The sequence below is a fragment of the Triticum dicoccoides genome, chromosome 1B (assembly GCF_002162155.2).
Source record: "Triticum dicoccoides isolate Atlit2015 ecotype Zavitan chromosome 1B, WEW_v2.0, whole genome shotgun sequence".
NCBI classification, from domain to species: Eukaryota; Viridiplantae; Streptophyta; class Magnoliopsida; order Poales; family Poaceae; genus Triticum; species Triticum dicoccoides.
Window position 1 is genome coordinate 566,469,301 of NC_041381.1, and position 22,481 is coordinate 566,491,781.

The following is a 22,481-nucleotide window of genomic DNA, read 5'->3' on the forward strand; positions in this document are numbered from 1 at the left end:
CGCATGCGCGCATTCGCTAGCAACATACACGTGTGGGGGGCACCATGAGGGCAACAAAATCCGCACCATTGCGGCAGAGAATAGGATGTCGCCGTTGGGCGGCGTGTGCTGTGCTGCTCGTGCTCTTCAGGCTGTTCGTGACGGTCATGGTGGCGCTGCGGCGTGCCTTGCTGTTCTCGATGTGGACTGTGAGGGTGCCTACGCTGATGGAGACGACAATGTTGGTGATGAGGACGTCCTAGGTGTTCTCGACGTAGATGTCGTCGGTGTTGGGGCTCAACGCCAGGGAGCTGATGGAGAGGCAGCCTCAAGCATTGCTGTTCTCAGAGGCTGTCTACGTGCATGCTGCCACAACTGTCGAACCGGAAGTGGAACTCTGAGCTGTTCTGCACCTTTCACAAGCATTGGCCATTCTTTTCTTTTCTTTTTGCAAAAGATCAAATCTTTTATTAAGGTTCACCGGAAGTACATAACATCTCAAAAATAGTAAAACATCAAGATCCCAATCGGACGGTCAGTACCGCAGCCAGAACGAGCCGTTGTCACCGGTCTACTATTGGAGCCGGCTTGACTTTGAGCCCTTGCATAGATCTGAAGCATCTAGCACCAAATCTCGCCATGTGACGAGAAACCTAACCCCATCGCCCCATTGAGACGGCAGGAATCTACAGCGGAGCTCACGCCGACTATGTCTATACGGATGAACTCGAGGAGAATCGAAACCTGGAAGACAAACTCAAAGAAGAAGCACCACCACACACCTGAGCATCGCGCTTGCGAGGACTAACAAATTCTAACCTAAACTACTTATCGAAGCAGATGTGAGGGGATTCTCCTCCCCGCCATTGGCGCCCGGAGCGGTGGGCAGGGGAAGGCAAACCCATAGGCTTGCTAGTGAACTTTAGAGGGGAGAGTTTACCCTAGTCGCCTAGGGTTAGGGGAGAAAAAGAGAACAAGATGCATTGGCCATTCACAGTAGCAAAAAAATCTACATACCTACAACAATTCATCCATCCATTTAGCAATGATATTGTTTGTACCATCCGACTAACATGATAAGGCATTGATGTTGAAGAACTTCGTCGTCTGTGTGGTGTCATGAGATGACTGATGTGGATATGGTCATTGTTATAATTTGCCGATCATGGATCGGATCACCTTAGACTGTTTTTTTCCTCGCCTACGCATAGCTTTGATCTTATATGATATTGCTATTGCCCTTGTGTTTTTGTGTGTGTGCGTTGATGTCGCCTGTGTGCACCTTGACTATGCAAAGGCCAGACGTGTGCTCTTAAGGTATGTATTCACTTCAATCTTGATGCACCTTTTTGAGCCAATAAAATTCACCCTTGTCGAATCTGGTTAACATGATACTATGTGGACCATTTGACTCTTATCATTTGATTCAAAGGATTCTAACAATGTAAAAAAACACGAAAAGTAAAGTAATTGCAATGGCGTCTCAGTTAATCATATATTATTTTTTATCTTATTTCTGCGAAAATGATCGAATCTATTATAAAAGTTTATTGGAAGTACAAATCATCTCAAACATAATAAAAATTACATCAAGATTCTAACACACCGAACAATCACTAATGCCGCCAGAACGAGGCTGCTGACGTGTCACTGTCGCTGCTCCCCTACCGGAGCCTGATTGACTTTGTCGATGACAACCAGAAAGTCTTCATGCACGCGCCCTTAAGGGCAAGCACCCTTGAGCCGCAGTCGTCGCTATTTAACCCTTACATAAATCTGAAGCACCTGACACCAAATCTCGTCACATGACGAGAAACCCTAACCTTCACCGCTCCAAGGAGACGACAGGAGTCTAAATCGGAGCTCCGTCGACTATGTTCGAACGGACGAACTTGAGGAGGATCGAGGCCCAGAAGACAAACTTGAAGAAGAAACACCGTCATCCGCCCGAGGACTAAAAAAATGCTAATCTAAACTATTAACCGGAGCGGAGGCATCGGGATTCTCCTCTCTGCCACCGGCCGCCGAAGCGATAGGTAGAGGAGAGGTGCATCATCAGGCTCGCTGATGAAGTCTTGAGGGAAATTTTGCCCTAGCCACCTAGGGTTAGGAGACGAAAGGAGAGGAAGTAAGAATATAATGCTACATTATTGAGTACCATAGATTGCACTGAACAAACATTATAGAAAATAAATTAAATCATGCAAATGGAACCACCTCATTTTTAAACGGAAGAGACCGCCCTGTACGCTTAGTAAAATAGTGAGGTGAAATAAAAAGAGACATCGTGAAGAGCAGGAGGCCCTGTGCAGGTGGTGAAAATGAATAAATAGCCCTTTTCCGAAACTTCAACGCAAAATTATCCTCTTCAACACAAAATTATCCTAGTCTAAAAATATTTCATAAAGTGACCCTTTACATGACCCCGAGGCTAGTGCGTCATGCTATTTAGCATGGCGTCGTAGCCCGGGGCGCCATACTAGATGTCGCTACCATGACACCTAGCCCAAGGCATCATGCTCTCTCCCCGAGCGTCATGCAAAAAAAAAGGCGTTTTATAATATATTTTTAGATTGAGTTCATTTTGTGTCGAAGTTTTAGAAAAGAGTCAGTTTTGTCCTTGCACCGGGTCAGCGGATCCACTCTGTCAGACCGAGAACAAGTGCTTGCCTCAAACCTGCAAATTGCTGCCATGGAAACACTTTCTTTTTTCTGTTTCATATTCCTGGAGGATCCCCTTCTTATGCATGTCAGTGAAGCATGCAGTGACAAGACAGGTTCACACCAAGCATGCAACTCTTTTTTTTCGAGACAAACAGCCATGTACGTATTACTCACTGTCAGCATGAGAATCATGCTGGATACAGGCATTTAGGAATACAGGAACCTGATACATCCAAATACCCACAACATTCGATTTGGAGGCAGTTTTGGCTGTGTAGTGAGCAGCCATTTCGGCCTCTCTTCTAACATGAGTAAGCTCAAAAGATATACACTCCATAATAAGATCTTGGATTTGATACAACATAGGGAGCATACACGATCTATTAACGTTCCTGCTACTCCACAAACTAATCAACATAGGCAAGAGTTTCCATAATCACCTTCAGCAGGTTCAGGTCGCACCCTAGATCTGCTCCGTCCCCGCAAGCAAGAGCTTCAGCAGTGATGATATTAGGGACTATGGAGAGGTATACCATTTGTTCCTTGTTGCAATAACCTGATTACCCCTGTGGCTCCTTGTTGATTATCCAAAATTCCAAATTGAAAGATGGATCAACATTCACCTTTACAAAACCTACAGGGGGGCGTTTCCACTTAATGATTCTAGTTTCTTCTTTCTCCTTTGCATCAGAATTTGATGTTTGGATCATATCTGATGCCATCTCCCAGGCTCATCAGCATGCTTGTGAGATGTTCATGGTAGTCTCCCCATGGTATCTTCTATTTCTGAGGGTCCAGTTCGTCCACATGCCGCAAAGGATAGCACAACAGAGCTCCTGTGGACAAAAAGCATTATCGACCATATAATTCTTTAAGAGATTTCCAAAAACATTGGGCAAACACCAAGCATGCAACTGATGCTCTTTTCCCCGTATTTGGCTTCCTCTGAAAACTGCAGATTGCGTATGGACGTGCAAAAGCCTGTGAGAACGATCTGACTTTTGAAGTATACCAATGCATCATGTCTCGCAGTTCCAGTACTTGCATCAAGAAACCAGGGAGGCTGCTAGGACTATGGACATGGAGCAAACCAGAGCCGAAATGAAAGTGAGGCTAGATACAAATCCTGTGTGCGCCTCATTGCCACAGGGTATGCGCCACGTGGCTTTCTCCACAGGCATCGCGTCGAGATTCTGGAGGACACACAGGCAGGAATTAGGGTGGGTTTCCTTTCTTCTGTAATGGAGGAGCAGGTCAGGGCTGCCGAACTCGACCGTTGCATAACCGCTGGCATCCAGAGACTGCAAATATATACAACAATCAGTAGTCTGCTAGGGGATTTCTTCAAAAGTGTTATGATGAAGAAGGGAATGACTGAAAACCTGTATGTGACATTTTATCATGGATCCATGGTAAGATCTAAAATTTGGCTGGACTACAGAATGTTAGACATTTTCTTGAGGGAGAAAGCAACTTTATTAACATCAAGCATCTGTTACAAGAGAATTTGGGAGGAACCTAATAAGACCTAAAAATGACTCCAAGATAACTGCAGTGTACATTCACCTTCCATGACAAATACTCCCTCGTCCGTAATTACTTGTCCCTCAAATGCATGTATTTAGCACTAAAATACAACTAGATACATCCATTTGAGCGACAAGTAATTCCAGACGGAGGTAGTAAGAAGTAAAGGAGATCAACATGAGAACCATGTAGTAATATTTTCGTAACACCCATTTCAGGCATTTTTACACCAAGTTAGAACATGCAAATGGAGGGTGGAGCTTCCTCCGGTTTTCTCTTTCTTTCTACTACCATCCAGCAGCAATCTCTGATACACGTACAGCATTTCAGATGAAAGTATTCCAAAAGAAATTATCCAGAAAAGGTAAATTAATTGTACTTCTGTAGCTTCCCATTTCACCAGCTATATTGCCTGACCACACACACTGAAGTGGCCCTTGTTTCACTCGATCTGTTGATATCATTAAAGCTTTTCAAAATTTCCTAAAAATAAGTGGGATCAAGGTAACCAGGGACCCACAGTCTGTTAAAATCTTAAACTCAACCTAACGATGAAACCCAAAACACACAAATATACAATGAATTGCGACTTTATGCCACTTAGTTATTAGCATTCATCTTGTGGTTCGTCTTTCTCATTTCTTGGTCTCTTGTTTGACTACATATTTGAGCAATTATTTTTCCGCAGTTTAGTTCATCAGAAATTCAATTTTGCCAAATGTACCATCTCTCACACTATTCACTAGCTTCATTGTTCTTCTGGAAAATTTGGAAACCTTTTATGGTGAGATGCTCAATAGCTGGTCCATAACATTACCACAAATGCAAGGACACTATGAGATGTGACCTAAAGCAAAACTAAACATAAATCACTACAGTTGCAAGGTATTCATGATCTCTACTTGATAGTATTTGTTAGGTGCCTGTTCTGCAAATAACATGCTAGGCATCAATTATTTGCCATTATGTGTGCCAAGCCGGTAAAGTCGCCTAGAATAGTTATTTCGTCTGTTGTCAGGATGCACTATTCAATTTCCAACAGGGAGGTGATATGCACATAAACACTAGACCGTTGTTGAATGTTTTACAAATAATCATATGACCCATTTCCTCAAATTGAGAAGGGAAACTTTCCAATCAGAAGTATGTGTATTTGCAGACAGCATGAACAAAATAAATCAAGTTGACAGCTTGTTACCGCAGATAATTTTCTTTGAAACTAGAAACTTACTGGGTATCTAGCATGGAGAGGAAGCTCCATCACAAGGTTGCAGTTCATTGATGTGCTTGGCTTGAGATCAAAATGAATCTCAACAGCTGACAGGTTGGACAGAGCTGAGGGAAGCTCCAGGTTTGTGTCTCCAAAAACAGCAACATCAAGAAAAACTACAAGATTAAAAGCAAATCATCACAATGTAAATGTATATTAGTGTAGTTGACTGGCTAGCTCAGAGTTTTATCTCACCTTTTCGTTCAACAAAATGATGCAGCTCGAATGGGTCAACAAAGACCCCACTAGGGAGGCTCTCAATTATCACAAGATTCGCATCATAGTCATCAAGGAATTTTACCAAAGTATCTTCGCTGTTACCAAATTTCATGGAATAGACAAGACGGCGGTGGGAACCTTCACCAACAAGTTGCCGGTGCGATTCCAAAAGCACAGGCACATCAAGGTCATTAGTGAGTCCTTTGCACAAGTCAGAAGAATCAGGTACGTCAGCTAAGCCATTATGTTGAGCAAGCGGTGGCGTGAAGGTGCCGGGATATGCATCAGAAATGTATATCATAGAGCAGGGCATGCAATTGAAAGATTTCTGGCTGCACCATACCTGAGCGGAACTAGAATTAGAATTTACAGACAAAAAATTTGAACGTCCTGGAACAAAAATGAACCAAAATTTAAAGTAGTGCCTAAGTAGTTGTTAACATTGTGGCTCTTCTTAATCATCAAACACAGTTAACTAGCACCAGAAAACCTAACTCACAGAGAGTAACTCAATCTAACATAGGATGGGTGCACAAATCCTGCTGAGATTTATGTCAAAACTAAATTATCAACGCTAAGTGGCAAGAAATATGCAAAGTCCCCAAGAAATGGTGCTTGTACGAATTAAATTTTACAACTACATCATCAATAATTACGCACATATTCAGCATTATTCATATATGGAGGCAACAATTACGCGCGTGCGCGCACACACACACAGAAAAGCGGATGATCTACCAAAATCAATTTCTGCTCGAGCTACACCTCATACAGGCACCAAAATCCTGGAACTGAATTCAGCAATGCAAAACAAATTATGTAGAAAATCCCACGTAGAATCACACAGGCAAAAATGTCGGATTCAACCCATGCGTACCTGCTCGCTCAGCGACGAAGCAGCGGCAGCAATGGAGGTCCAAGCGGCCACAAGCCCCACAGCTAGCAATTTTCCATGTGGGGCATGCGGATTCAGCAGACCTAGAAACATCTCTGAAGAAGAAGCCGCCCTAGTACCTGGGCAAAGAAAAATCAGCGACTATCTGAGCAAAGAGAGAATAATTTAGATCACTCGCTGCCAGCACGGTAATGAAGATTTGAAGAAACCCCAATAGTGAAACAAATTCTGGGAACACATATCCATCCAATGGAACCAGGGCTCGGTACCAATATTTGAAACCTGGATCCACCATGCCCTGGATTGAATTTTGCATTATACTGCTGGGTGTACAGAGTTCCAGGAACGGAACTAAAACAACGACAAGAAGTATGGAACGGAAGGGGTAGTTTATTTATGCAAAAGAGAGCACTTCACAACAGCTTGCATATGGTGGCTGTGTCTAGATCTCTAAATCGGGAAATGACGAGCGTGTGTGCACTCTACTATGGCGGAATCAGGAAAATAACAGTATCCTAGTACATCTCAGAATCCGTGCGGCTGTATCTCCATTTCATAGGGGGAAAATTCAATCCAATTACACATTCACATAATCAGATTTCACAATTTTGCGGTCCTCCAACTAGACTCTAGGTCTCAAGCATATAAGCGGAAGAAGAGAGCGGTGCGGCAAAAATAATACCTCTCCGGTCTGTGCCGACCGCTCCTCGTCACTCCCTCTCCCGGACGTGCCCTCCGGCGCTCTCAGCCACAGGCGGCCTTGTTGTTCTGGTGCTTGCGTCGCAGAGAATGGCGACCTGCGTCTGTGATCCAGTTTTTTCCCCTTCTTTTTTCTTTTTTTGTGTGGAGGGACGCAGGCGGAGAGAGGCGGCGAGATGGCCTGAGAATGGGCTAGGTCGCCGCCGTCGGCGTCGCTTTGCCTTGGGCGCGAGAGGGGAAGAGGCCGAGAGAAAGGGGAGTTTTTCTTTTTTTTGAACCACACATATTATATTAATCAATAAAACATAATACAGGCGCATACATACATGCGGAAACTATCAGAAGACTGGGACATGCGGAAACTATCAGAAAGACTGGGACATGACAGATGTCTAGAAAACTTTGCAGAAAGAACTCAACACAAAAGAATATTACAAATAAATCTATTGAAGTCTCTGCAAACAACCAAATCTGAAATAGCCGCCAACCACCAGTGCCGTCGAGACGCACACCGGGGAAAGAAACAGAGCACCAGCAAACCAAAATCAAGGCCAGCGCCATAGCCTGGTAGGCGTTGTAAGTCGAAGACCAGACCTATAGAACAGGCACTTGACGATGTGGCGTGTCGACCGAGGATATTCCCCACGCCAACCTGGATCCAGATCTGACGCATTCCGCCGTTGACGGGGAAGAACGCCAAATCTGCAGCCATCGGGCCACCAACCATGTACCAGCATCAATCTGTCTCACTTGTCGGGCTCGCCATGAGGGAGGACAACATCCAAACACAAGAAACATAAGGCCTACCGGTCCGAACGAATGACAAGCAGACGAGACCATCGGCTCAGCGGCGTCGCCGAAAAGGAGATCACCGTGGTGAGGAAGAGGCCGAGGCCACATTATTCGAAGCATCACCAATCTCACCAAATTGGTACTACTAGACGAAGACGAATCCCTAAATCAGTGGAACAACAGGAAGGGAAACACCAGCCCACCCCTCTCCACCAGCCGCCGGAGCAGCGGACAAAGAGGGGTGGAGATCTGGCCTCACCGGCGGGCAGTAACTGCCGCTTCTATCGTCTCAGAACAGAGCGAAGCGGTTCGCTCGTTCGGGGACGAAGCGGTACTTGAGAAAGGGGAGTTAATCGCAAGGAACTACCACACTTTGGCGCATCGTAACGAATTGATACCATTAGTCATTTTTTTTCAAGTCAGTATCAACTCTAAGCCTAAGTGTTGCAAAACGGTCTGACAGTCGTATAAGCACGTATTGACTGTGTATCTGACCGAGCGGGCCCACATGTCAGGTGACACGGTGGTGTACCCGCGTGCGTCGTGCCGCTACTCGGACCCACCCGGCTCGATCATTGTGGCTCGGTCGAACCGGCCCGAACAGGACGAACCCTAGCTTTCCTCTCCCCTCTCTGCGCGGCTCTCTGGCGATGGCGACGGCGACTCCCGACGGCGGTGACAGTGCGGGCGGGTACGTAGACCTTCTCGGCCTCGGGAGCGATGACCACGTAGGTCTGGACGACGGCGGCTCTGGTTCTTACTACTCTAGCGCCGATGACGAGGATTTGGAGGAGGAGACGACGCTGTCCATGGAGGACAGGGTGAGGCTGGCAGAGATTTGGGTGGCCAACCCTACCAGTAGCCATCACTGGACCAGTGGAGCTGGTGGTGGCGTGCTGTAAGTGCCTCTCGTCTCTCTTTCTTTCTGCCTATTTCAAAAGAGTACTGGGGGGCTAGGGTTAGTTGCTCATGATATTTTAAACTTTTTTTTTCAATTGTAGTTTCGATGTTGTTGTTTGGTATGTTCGGATTCACTTTGATGCACAACATAATTTGGATAGGAAGATATGCAGCTCAGATGTGACATTTCTGAACCTATATGCACTGATGCAAACACGAGGTTTTTCTTTCTCTAATGAACTGTACCACATGAAGAATTTAGGTAGAGGAGAGGAGGGAGAGCATGGCTTATAATTGATTGACACAAACATCAAACTGCAGCAACTAAAGAAGGAATATGAGCATAGTTTAGTTCTGAATTTGCTAGTGAGGGTAACATCACCTTTTGTATGTCAAAGAGAAGAAGATTTAGTGAGATAAAATTTCAGTAATGTCTGTCAGAGCAAAGAAGATTTAGCAACAATATTGTATGAACCAGCTGTTGTGTATGATCTCAGTGAGCCTGTAGTTCTTGTTGTTGATGAAGAAGGTGTTGTTTTTCATAGTCAGTGCGGCAACAGTCCTACTCAACCTACTGTTGTGTGCACACAAGAGAGCGGAAACTTCGGAAAGGAGAATCTCAAAGCTGTAATGGAGGAAGATCCAGTGTTAGAGGAGGCACATAATAATAGTGATGACTTTGAGGTTGCATATGACAGTGATAATAATCCTTTCTGCATGGAGAAGTACATGATTTCTGAAGACACATAGATAATAGAGGGGAATATATTAGCAAAGCAAGAAGATGACGATCAAGATGAAGATTGGATGAAGATTCATAGGAGGAACTGTTGGAAATATGCCCTAGAGGCAATAAGAAAATGGTTATTATTGTATTTCCTTGTTCATGATAATTGTCTATTATTCATGCTATAATTGTATTGACCGGAAACCGCAATACATGTGTGAATACATAGACCACAACATGTCCCTAGTGAGCCTCTAGTTGACTAGCTCGTTGATCAACAGATGGTCATGGTTTCCTGACCATGGACATTGGATGCCATTGATAACGAGATCACATCATTAGGAGAATGATGTGATGGACAAGACCCAATCCTAAGCCTAGCACAAGATCGTGTAGTTCGTATGCTAAAGCTTTTCTAAATGTCAAGTATATTTTCCGTAGACCATGAGATTGTGCAACTCCTGGATACCGTAGGAATGCTTTGGGTGTACCAAACGTCACAATGTAACTGGGTGGCTATAAAGGTGCACTACGGGTATCTCCGAAAGTGTCTGTTGGGTTGGCACGAATCGAGACTAGGATTTGTCACTCCGTGTGACGGAGAGGTATCTCTAGGCCCACTCGGTAGGACATCATCATAATGTGCACAATGTGATCAAGGAGTTGATCACGGGATGATGTGTTACGGAACGAGTAAAGAGACTTACCGGTAACGGGATTGAACAAGGTATCGGGATACCGACGATCGAATCTCGGGCAAGTACTATACCGCTAGACAAAGGGAATTGTATACGGGATTGATTGAATCCTTGACATCGCGATTCATCTGATGAGATCATCGTGGAACATGTGGGAGCCAACATGGGTATCCAGATCCCGCTGTTGGTTATTGGCCAGAGAGTTGTCTCAGTCATGTCTACATGGTTCCCGAACCCGTAGGGTCTACACACTTAAGGTTCGATGATGCTAGGGTTATAGGGAAGGTATGTACGCGGTTACCGAATGTTCTTCGAAGTCCCGGATGAGATCCCGGACATCACGAGGAGTCCCGGAATGGTTCGGAGGTGAAGATTGATATATTGGACGAAGGGTTTTGGAGTCCGGAAGTGTTCCGGAGGTACCGGGTGATGACCAGCATGACCGAAAGGTGTTTCGGGAGCCCCGGCAAGTGTTGGGGGGCTTCATGGGCCAAGGGGAGGGGGCAAACCAGCCCACTAAGGGGTTGTGCGCCCCCCTCACCTATTCCCACGTGACCAGGGGGTTTGGGGCGCCCCATCTAGGGTTCCCACCTCCTGGCTTGGGGGCCAAGTCACCCAAAGGGGAGATCCCATCTGCCCTGGCTGCCGCCCCCCCTAGGGGAAACCCTAGGGCGCCTCCCCCTCTCCCTTCCCCCTATATATATTGGATGTTTTGGGGCTGCCCAACAAATGAGTCTCTCTCTCCCAAGGCGCAGCCCTACCTCTCTCCCTCCTCGTCTCTCGTAGTGCTTGGCGAAGCCCTGCTGGAGTACCACGCTCCTCTACCACCACCACGCTGTCGTGCTGCTGCTGGACGGAGTCTTCCCCAACCTCTCACTCTCTCCTTGCTGGATCAAGTCATGGGAGACGTCACCGGGCTGCACGTGTGTTGAACGTGGAGGCGCCGTTGTTCGGCACATAGATCGGAATCAACCGCGATCTGAATCGCTACGAGTACGACTCCTTCATACGCGTTCTTGTAACGCTTCCGCTTAGCGATCTACAAGGGTATCTAGATGCACTCCCCTTCCCCTTGTTGCTAGATTACTCCATAGATTGATCTTGGTGATGCGTAGAAAATTTTGAATTTCCGCTACGTTCCCCAACAGTGGCATCCAGAGCTAGGTCTATTGCGTAGATTCTATGCACGAGTAGAACACAAGTTGTTGTTGGCGTTGATTTTGTTCAATATGCTTACCGTTACTAGTCCTATCTTGTTTCGATGGTATTGTGGGATGAAGCGGCCCGGACCGACCTTACACGTGCACTTACGTGAGACAGGTTCCACCGACTGACATGCACTTTTTGCATAAGGTGGCTAGCGGGTGCCAGTCTCTCCCACTTTAGTCGGATCGGATTCGATGAAAAGGGTCCTTATGAAGGGTAAATAGCAATTGGCATATCACGTTGTGGCTTTTGCGTAGGTAAGAAACGTTCTTGCTAGAAACCCATAGCAGCCACATAAAACATGCAAACAACCATTAGAGGACGTATAACTTGTTTTTGCAGGGTATGCTACGTGATGTGATATGGCCAAAAGAATGTGATGAATGATATGTGATGTATGAGATTGGTCATGTTCTTGTAATAGGAATCACGACTTGCATGTCGATGAGTATGACAACCGGCAGGAGCCATAGGAGTTGTCTTTATTTATTGTATGACCTGCGTGTCACTGAATAACGCCATGTAATTACTTTAATTCATTGCTAAACCGTTAGCCATAGTAGTAGAAGTAATAGTTGGCGAGACAACTTCATGGAGACACGATGATGGAGATCATGATGATGGAGATCATGGTGTCATGCCGGTGACGATGATGATCATGGAGCCCCGAAGATGGAGATCAGAAGGAGCAAAATGATATTGTCCATATCATGTCACTTTTTGATTGCATGTGATGTTTATCATGTTTATGCATCTTATTTGCTTAGAACGACGGTAGTAAATAAGATTGTTCCTCATAATAATTTCAAGAAAGTGTTCCCCCTAACTGTGCACCGTTGCGAAAGTTCGTTGTTTCGAAGCACCATGTGATGATCGGGTGTGATAGATTCTAATGTTCACATACAACGGGTGTAAGCCAAATTTACACACGCGAAACACTTATGTTGACTTGACGAGCCTAGCATGTACAGACATGGCCTCGGAACACAAGAGACCGAAAGGTCGAACATGAGTCGTAGAGTGGATACGATCAACATGAAGATGTTCACCGATGATGACTAGTCCGTCTCACGTGATGATCGGACACGGCCTAGTTGACTCGGATCATGTATCACTTAAGATGACTAGAGGGATGTCTATCTGAGTGGGAGTTCATTAGATGAACTTAATTATCCTGAACATAGTCAAAAGGTTTTTGCAAATTATGTCATAGCTCGCACTTTAGTTCTACTGTTTTAGATATGTTCCTAGAGAAAAATTTAGTTGAAAGTTGATAGTAGAAATTATGCGGACTGGGTCCGTATACTGAGGATTGTCCTCATTGCTGCACAGAAGGCTTATGTCCTTAATGCACCGCTCGGTGTGCTGAACCTTGAGCGTCGTTTGTGGATGTTGCGAACATCTGACATACACGTTTTGATGACTGCGTGATAGTTCAATGGTTAATGTTAAATGGTTTAGAATTGAGGCACCGAAGACATTTTTGAAATGTCGCAAAACATATGAGATGTTCCAAGAGCTGAAATTGGGATTTCAGGCTCGTGCCCACGTCAGGAGGTATGAGACCTCCAACAAGTTTCTTAACCTGCAAACTAAGGGAGAAAAGCTCAATCATTGAGCATGTGCTCAGTTGTCTGAGTACTACAATCACTTGAATTGAGTGGGAGTTAATCTTCCAGATCAGATAGTGATGGTTCTCCATAGTCATTGCCACCAATCTATTAGAGCTTCGTGATGAACTATAACATATCAGGGATAGATATGATGATCCTTGAGCTATTCACAATGTTTGACACCACGAAAGTAGAAGTCAAGTGGAGCATCAATTGTTGATGGTTAGTAAAACCATTAGTTTCAAGAAGGGCAAGGGCAAGAAGGGATACTTCATGAAATGACAAATCAGTTGCTGCTCTAGTGAAGAAACCCAAGGTTGAACCCAAACCCGAAACTAAGTGCTTTTGTAATGAGAGGAACGGACACTGAAGCAGAACCACCCTAGATACTTGGTAGATAAGAAGGCAGGAAAGGTTGACAGAAGTATATTGGATATACATTATATTAATGTGTACTCTACTAGTAATCCTAGTAGCACCATGGTAATAGATACCGGTTCGGTTGCTAAGTGTTAGTAACTCGAAATAAAAGAGCTATGGAATAAACGGAGACTAGCTAAAGGTGAGATAACGATGTGTGTTGGAAGTGTTTCCAAAGGTTGATGTGATCAAGCATCGCCTGCTCCCTCTACCATCGAGATTGGTGTTAAACCTAAATAATTGTTATTTGGTGTTTGCGTTGAGCATAGACATGGTTGGATTATGTCTATCGCAATACGGTTATTCATTTAAGAAGAATAATGGTTACTCTGTTTATTTGAATAATACCTTCAATGGTCTTGCACCTAAAATGAATGGTTTATTGAATCTCAATCGTAGTGATACACATGTTCATGCCAAAAAGATATAAGATAGTAATGATAATACCACCTGCTTGTGGCACTGCCATGTAAGTCATATTGGTATAAAACGCGTGAAGAAGCTCCATGTTGATGGATCTTTGGACTCACTCATTTTTTGAAAAATTTGAGACATGCGAACCATGTCCATTAGTATGTACGCATGAAGAAACCCCATGGAGATGGATCGTTTGGACTCACTTGATTTTGAATCACTTGAGACATGCAAATCATACCACATGGGCAAGATGACTGAAAAGCCTCGTTTTCCGTAAGACGGAACAAGAAAGCAACTTATTGGAAGTAATACATTTTGATGTGTGCAGTCCAATGAGTGCTGAGGCACGTAGTGGATATCATTATGTTCTTACTTCACAGATGATTTGAGTAGATGCTGAGTATATTTACTTGATGAAACACAAGTTTGAATTATTGAAAGGTTTAAGTAATTTCAGAGTGAAGTTGAAGATCTTCGTGACAAGAGGATAAAATGTCTATGATATGATCATAGAGATGAATATCTGAGTTGCGAGTTTGGTACACAATTAAGACATTGTGGAAATTGTTTCACAACTAACACCGCCTGGAACACCATAGTGTGATGGTGTGTCCGAACATCATAACTGCACCCTATTGGATATGGGGCATACCATGATGTCTCTTATCAAATTACCACTATCGTTCATGGGTTAGGCATTAGAGACAACCGCATTCACTTTAAATAGGGCACCACGTAATTCCGTTGAGATGACACCATATGAACTATGGTTTAGAGAAACCTAAGCTGTCGTTTCTTGAAAGTTTGGGGCTACGACGCTTATATGAAAAAGTTTCATCCTGATAAGCTCGAACCCAAAGCGGATAAATACATCTTCATAGGACACCCAAAACAGTTGGGTATACCTCCTATTTCAGATCCAGAAGCAAAAGTGATTGTTTCTAGAAACGGGTCCTTTCTCGAGGAAAGGTTTCTCTTGAAAGAATTGAGTGGGAGGATGGTGGAGACTTGATGAGGTTGTTGAACCATCACTTCAACTAGTGTGTAGCAGGGCACAGAAAGTTGTTCCTGTGGCACCTACACCAATTGAAGTAGAAGCTTATGATAGTGATCATGAAACTTCGGATCAAGTCACTACCAAAACTCGTAGGTTGACAAGGATACATACTACTTCAGAGTGGTATGTAATCCTGTCATGGAGGTCATGTTGCTAGACAACAATGAACCTATGAGCTATGAAGAAGCGATGGTGGGCCCGGATTCCGACGAATGGCTCGAGGCCATAAAATCCGAGAGAGGATCCATGTATGTAAACAAAGTATAGACTTTGGAAGAACTACTTGATGGTCGTAAGGCTGTTGGGTACAGATGGATTTTAAAAGAAAGACGGATAATGATGGTAAGTATCACCATTAAGAAAGCTCGACTTGTCGTTAAGATGTTTTCCGACAAGTTCAAGGAGTTGACTACGATGAGACTTTCTCGTTCGTAGCGATGCTAAGAGTCTGTTGGAATTATATTAGCAATTACTGCATGATTTATGAAATCTTGCAGATAGGATGTCAAAACATTGTTTCCTCGACGATATTCTTGAGGAAAGGTTGTATGTGATACAACCAGAAGGTTTTGTCAGTCCTGAAAGATGCTAACAAGTGTGCAAAGCTCCAGCAATCCTTCTAGGGACTAGAGTAAGCATCTCGGAGTTGGAATATACGCTTTGATGAGATGATCAAATATTTTGGGTTTATACAAAGTTTATGAGAAACTTGTATTTCCAAAGAAGTGAGTGGGAGCACTATAGCATTTCTGATGAGTATATGTTGTTGACATATTGTTGATCGGAAATGCTGTAGAATTTCTAGAAAGAATATAGGGTTATTTGAAAAGTGTTTTTCAATGGAAAACATAGATTAAGATACTTGAACATTGAGCATCAAGATCTATAAGGATACATCAAAATGCTTAATAGTACTTTCAAATGAATACATACTGTGACAAGATTTTGAAGGAGTTCAAAATAGATCAGCAAAGAAGGAGTTCTTGGTTGTGTTATATGGTGTGAGTATTGAGTAAGACTCAAGACATGACCATGGCAGAAGAGAGAGAAAGGACGAAGGTTTTCCCCTATGCTTCAGACGTAGGCTCTATAGTATGCTATGCTGTGTACCGCACCGGAAGTGTGCCTTGCCATGAGTCAGTCAAGGGGTACAAGAGTGATCCAGGAATGGATCAGAGGACAACCGTCAAACTTATCCTTAGTAACTAGTGGACTAAGGAATTTTCTCAATTATGGAGGTGGTAAAAGAGTTCATCGTAAAGGGTTACGCCGATGCAAACTTTGACACTAATCCGGATTATTCTGAGTAGGAAACCGGATTTGTATAGTAGAACAGTTATTTGGAATAGCTCCAAATAGAGCGTGGTAGCTGCATCTAGGAGATGACATAGAGATTTGCAAAGCACACACGGATCTAAAAGGTTCAGATCCGTTGACTAATAACCTCTCTCACAAGCGAGATATGATCAAACCCCATGGGTGTCGATTCATTACAATCACATAGTGATGTGAACTAGATTATTGACTCTAGTGCAAGTGGGAGACTGTTGGAAATATGCCCTAGAGGCAATAAGAAAATGGTTATTATTGTATTTCCTTGTTCATGATAATTGTCTATTATTCATGCTATAATTGTATTGACCGGAAACCGCAATACATGCGTGAATACATAGACCACAACATGTCCCTAGTGAGCCTCTAGTTGACTAGCTCGTTGATCAACATATGGTCATGGTTTCCTGACCATGGACATTGGATGTCATTGATAACGGGATCACATCATTAGGAGAAGGATGTGATGGACAAGACCCAATCCTAAGCCTAGCACAAGATCGTGTAGTTCGTATGCTAAAGCTTTTTTAATGTCAAGTATCTTTTCCTTAGACCATGAGATTGTGCAACTCCCGGATACCGTAGGAATGCTTTGGGTGTACCAAAACATCACAACGTAACTGGGTGGCTATAAAGGTGCACTACGGGTATCTCTGAAAGTGTCTGTTGGGTTGGCATGAATCGAGACTGGGATTTGTCACTCCTTGTGACGGAGAGGTATCTCTGGGCCCACTCGGTAGGACATCATCATAATGTGCACAATGTGATCAAGGAGTTGATCACGGGATGATGTGTTACGGAACGAGTAAAGAGACTTGCCGGTAACGAGATTGAACAAGGTATCAGGATACCGACGATCGAATCTCGGGCAAGTACTATACCGCTAGACAAAGGGAATTGTATACGGGATTGATTGAATCCTTGACATCGTGGTTCATCCGATGAGATAATCGTGGAACATGTGGGAGCCAACATGGGTATCTAGATCCCGCTGTTGGTTATTGGCCAGAGAGTTGTCTCGGTCATGTCTGCATGGTTCCCGAACCCGTAGGGTCTACACACTTAAGGTTCGATGACGCTAGGGTTATAGGGAAGGTATGTACGCGGTTACCGAATGTTGTTCGGAGTCCCGGATGAGATCCCGGACGTCACGAGGAGTCCCGGAATGGTCCGGAGGTGAAGATTGATATATTGGATGAAGGGTTTTGGAGTCCGGAAGTGTTCCGGAGGTACCAGGTGATGACGAGCATGACCGAAAGGTGTTTCGGGAGCCCCGACAAGTGTTGGGGGGGGGCTTCATGGGCCAAGGGGAGGGGCAAACCAGCCCACTAAGGGGCTGTGCGCCCCCATCACCTATTCCCACGTGACCAGGGGGTTTGGGGCGCCCCATCTAGGGTTCCCACCTCCTGGCTTGGGGGCCAAGTCACCCAAAGGGGAGATCCCATCTGCCCTGGCCCCCGCCCCCCCCAGGGGAAACCCTAGGGTGCCTCCCCCTCTCCCTTCCCCCTATATATAGTGGAGGTTTTGGGGCTGCCCAACAAATGAGTCTCTCTCTCCCAAGGCGCAGCCCTACCTCTCTCCCTCCTCGTCTCTCGTAGTGCTTGGCGAAGCCCTGCTGGAGTATTGCGCTCCTCCACCACCACCACACCGTCGTGCTGCTGCTGGACGGAGTCTTCCCCAACCTCTCCCTCTCTCCTTGCTGTATCAAGGCATGGGAGACGTCACCGGGCTGCACGTGTGTTGAACACGGAGGCGCCGTTGTTCGGCGCTTAGATCGGAATCAACCGCGATCTGAATCGCTACGAGTACGACTCCTTCATCCGTGTTCTTGTAACGCTTCCGCTTAGCGATCTACAAGGGTATGTAGATGCACTCCCCTTCCCCTCATTGCTAGATTACTCCATAGATTGATCTTGGTGATGCGTAGAAAATTTTGAATTTCTGCTACGTTCCCCAACAGGAACAAGTACATTATGAGGGTGACACTGAGATTGAGGATTTGTTTGAGATGGAGGAGGAGCAGGAGGAGGATGAGGAGGTTAATGTTGTTGCAAGAGAAGAACCACTAATGGGAAAACCTGCAAAAGGAGGAAGAAGCTGGCAAATAGGAGAGGCCCCACTAGTAGGTCACATTCAAGTGTCTTAGAGGAGGTGAAACCTGATTTCATTCCTTCATCAGATGAAGAATATGATGGGTTGCTGTTTGAGGATGAAGATGATGGACATGAGCCACTCTCATTTGTTCTAACTAAAGGGAGGAAGAGTAGGGCCCAGAAAAGGAAACCAAGGATCTGGTACAATGACAAACTTGAGCAACCACATCAGCAGTTATGTCTGTACATGTGCTTTAAGGATCAGCAGCAATTCAGAGATGCTTTGTTGAGCTTGCACATTACACAGGCCAAAGACTTCAGGTATCACAGAAACTCAGACCAAAGGATCATTGCTTGTTGTAAGCAAGAGCACTGCCAGTTTTGCATAGTTGATGCAGTTATCAAAGGGGAGAAAACTTTTGCTATTAAGAAAATGAGGTTGGAGCACACTTGCCCTAGTGGCACAGAGACATCAAGGATTAGTGCAAAGTGGCTTGCAAGACCTATGCATCATTGTTCAGGTCTGATCCAACCACTAGCACACACACTTTGATTGACAACTACTAGGAGAAGTATGGTGTTGATATGCCAAGGCACATGGCCTATAGGGCCAAAAACTTTGTTGTATAAGCTGTTCTAGGAGAGCACAAGAAGTAGTATCCCAAACATAGGGATTATTCTTAGACCATCATGGATACAAACCCTAGCAGTAGAGTTGTAATTACAACAGTTACTTGAAAACCTACTACAAAAATACCACATCCATGACCAAGGTTTCATGCTATGTTCTTCTGCATAGATGGAGCAAGGAAGGGATTTCTGAATGGATGCAGACCATTCAATGGTTAGTTATGCCTTCCTTTTTAAATCTTTGTTATTGTACATCACAATTTTTCATTGTTTAGTAGTGGTTTATAGTGACTTAAATATATAGTATTGTTAGGTCATGAGCTTAGTTAGAAGTGGATTATATATAGTGACTTAAATTGTTCTTTGCTTGCAACAACAAGTGTTGATGGATGCTTTATTATGCTGACCACTGGTGCTCAAATCCTTGCTGCCACTGGAAGAGATGGCAATAACAATATTTTGCCACTTGCATTTGCTATTGTTGGATAAGAGGACACAACTAACTGGTGTTGGTTTCTGCACCAACTGAAGATATGTTTAGGAGGAGAAGTTGGGAAATTTGGCCTTTATACTATCATGTCTGATAGACAGAAGGTATGCATGCTGATACGTCTCCAACGTATCTATAATTTTTGATTATTCCATGTTGTTTTATTATCAATCTTGGATGTTTTATAATCATTTTATATCATTTTTTGGTACTAACCTATTGACATAGTGCCAAGTGCCAGTTGTTCTTTTTGCATGTTTTTTACATCGCAGGAAATCATTATCAGACGGAGTCCAAATGCCACGCCAATTTACGATGGTTTTTTATGGACCAAAAGGAAGAAGATGGGCCCTAGTTGCAACTGGGGGAGTCATGAGGAGGGGACAACCTACCAGGGCATGCTAGGAGGCCCAGGCGCGCCCTGGTGGGTTGTGCCCACCTCGCGTGCCCCCCGGACCACCTCTTTGCTCTATAAATACCCCAATATTCCAGAAACCCTAGGGGAGCCGACGAAATATTCATCCAGCCGCCGCATAGTCCAGAACCACCAGATCTAATCTAGATACCATCATGGAGGGGTTCACCACTTCCATTGGTGCCTCTCCGATGATGCGTGAGTAGTTCTTTGTAGACCTTCGGGTCGTAGTTAGTAGCTAGATGGCTTTCTCTCTCTCTCTTGATTATCAATACAATGGTCTCTTGGAGATCCATATGATGTAAGTCTTTTGGCGGTGTGTTTGTTGGGATCTGATGAACTTCGAGTTTATGATCAGTTATATCTTTTCATATCCATGAAAGTTATTTGAGTTTCTTTGATCTCTTATATGCGTGATCTCTTACAACATCGTATTTCTTCTCTGATATTTGGGTTTTGTTTGGCCAACTTGATCTATTTATCTTGCAATGGGAAGAGGTGCCCGATAGTGGGTTCGATCTTACGATGCTTGATCCCAGTGACAGAAAGGGAACGGACACGTATGTATCATTGCTACTAAGGATAAAAAGATGGGATCCATATCTGCCACAATAGATAAATGGATCTTGTCTACATCATGTCATCGTTCTTATTACATCACTCCGTTTTTCCATGAACTTAATACACTAGATGCATGCTGGATAGCGATCGATGTGTGGAGTAAAAGTAGTAGATGCAGGCAAGAGTCGGTCTACTAATCTTGGATGTGATGCCCATGTAATGATCATTGCCTATATATCGTCATAATTATTTGAAGTTCTATCAATTGCCCAACAGTAATTTGTTCACCCACCATTTGCTATCTTTTTGGAGAGAAGCCACTAGTGAAACCTACGGCCCCGGGTCTTCTTTCTCATATATTTGTCTTGCGATCTACTTTTCCCTTGCGTTTATTTTCAGATCCATTAAACCAAAAATACCTTGCTGCATTTTGTTTGTTCTGCGATCTATTTATCCTATCTACAAATTTACCTCGCGTCCTTTGCCTATCTTGATGCGTCGTACCCCGAAAGGGGTTGGTAGCCCCTTTAACACGTCGGGTTGTGAGGTGTTGTTATTTGTTTGCAGGGGCTATTTACGTTGTGTTGCCTGGTTCTCCTACTGGTTCGATAACCTTGGTTTCATATCTGAGGGAAATACCTACTACTGATGTGCTGCATCATCCCTTCCTCTTTGGGGAAATACCGATGTAGCTTCAAGCGGCATCAAAAGGAATTTCTGGCGCCGTTGCCGGGGAGGATCTTCAACATAACCAGGTTCCTAATCACAAATCTCATCACCTTGAAATTTACATTATTCGCCATTTGCCTCTTGTTTTCCTCTCCCCCACTTCACAAAAATTTGTCGTTTAATTCACCCTCTTTTTCATCCGCCGTTTTCTTGTCAGATCTTTTCTTTGCTTGTGTGAAATGTATCTTCTATTTGCTTGCATCTTTGCTTGCTAAATATCTCTTGATATGGATCCTCATCCACTTGCTAATTTTTTTAAGAGATCCAATTATCATGAACAAATTGCTAGTGATTTGAGCACACTAGATTATCCTTATGAAGTTCGTGAATCTGAAAATTGTGATGAATAAATTTATGAAGTGATTCATGATAGCTCTTTGAATGAAAAGCATGATTGCAATGATTTTACTATAAATTCTATTAATGTCAATTATGCTAATAATATGCAAAACCCCAAGCTTGGGGATGCTAATTTTGCTATGTCCACTACTTATTGCAATGATCATGATTGGGGTGATTCTTCTTATGATCTTGAAAATTTATTTAAGCCATGTGATGAATATGAGATTGATAATAGTGTTTGTAATAATACTGAAAGTGTGTTTGGAAGAGTGTCAGCTTTAGATCCTGAAGGAAATATGCCCTAGAGGCAATAATAAAGTTATTATTTATTTCCTTATTTCATGATAAATGTTTATTATTCATGCTAGAATTGTATTAACCAGAAACTTAGTACATGTGTGAATACATAGACAAACAGAGTGTCACTAGTATGCCTCTACTTCACTAGCTCGTTGAATCAAAGATGGTTAAGTTTCCTAGCCATAGACATGAGTTGTCATTTGATTAACAAGATCACATCATTAGGAGAATGATGTGATTGACTAGACTCATTCCGTTAGCTTAGCACTTGATCATTTAGTATGTTGCTATTGCTTTCTTCATGACTTATACATGTTCCTATGACTATGAGATTATGCAACTCCCATTTATCGGAGGAACACTTTGTGTGCTACCAAACATCACAACGTAACTGGGTGATTATAAAGGTGCTCTATAGGTGTCTCCGGAGGTACTTGTTGAGTTGGCGTATTTTGAGATTAGGATTTGTCACTCCGATTGTCGGAGAGGTATCTTTGGGCCCTCTC

The 22,481-nt window shown here is 43.8% G+C and overlaps 1 protein-coding gene across 2 annotated transcripts; it reads right to left on the reverse strand.

Annotated features, from left to right (window-relative positions):
* Positions 1 to 2,849: 2,849 nt before the first annotated feature.
* LOC119348801 (phosphatidylinositol-glycan biosynthesis class X protein-like) lies at positions 2,850 to 7,513 on the reverse strand. 2 transcript variants are annotated; one of them, XM_037616789.1, is made up of 5 exons: positions 7,237 to 7,513; positions 6,537 to 6,673; positions 5,636 to 6,002; positions 5,402 to 5,556; positions 2,850 to 3,944 (listed from the first exon to the last, which is right to left on the reverse strand). In XM_037616789.1, the coding sequence occupies exons 2-5, from the start codon at positions 6,645 to 6,647 to the stop codon at positions 3,690 to 3,692; spliced, it is 888 nt and encodes a 295-aa protein (XP_037472686.1). In that variant the 5' UTR covers positions 6,648 to 6,673; positions 7,237 to 7,513; the 3' UTR covers positions 2,850 to 3,689. The 2 variants fall into 2 exon arrangements, with proteins under 2 accessions (XP_037472686.1, XP_037472687.1); XM_037616790.1 differs by lacking the exon at positions 7,237 to 7,513 and having other exon boundaries at positions 5,636 to 6,049; positions 6,537 to 6,664.
* Positions 7,514 to 22,481: the final 14,968 nt, after the last annotated feature.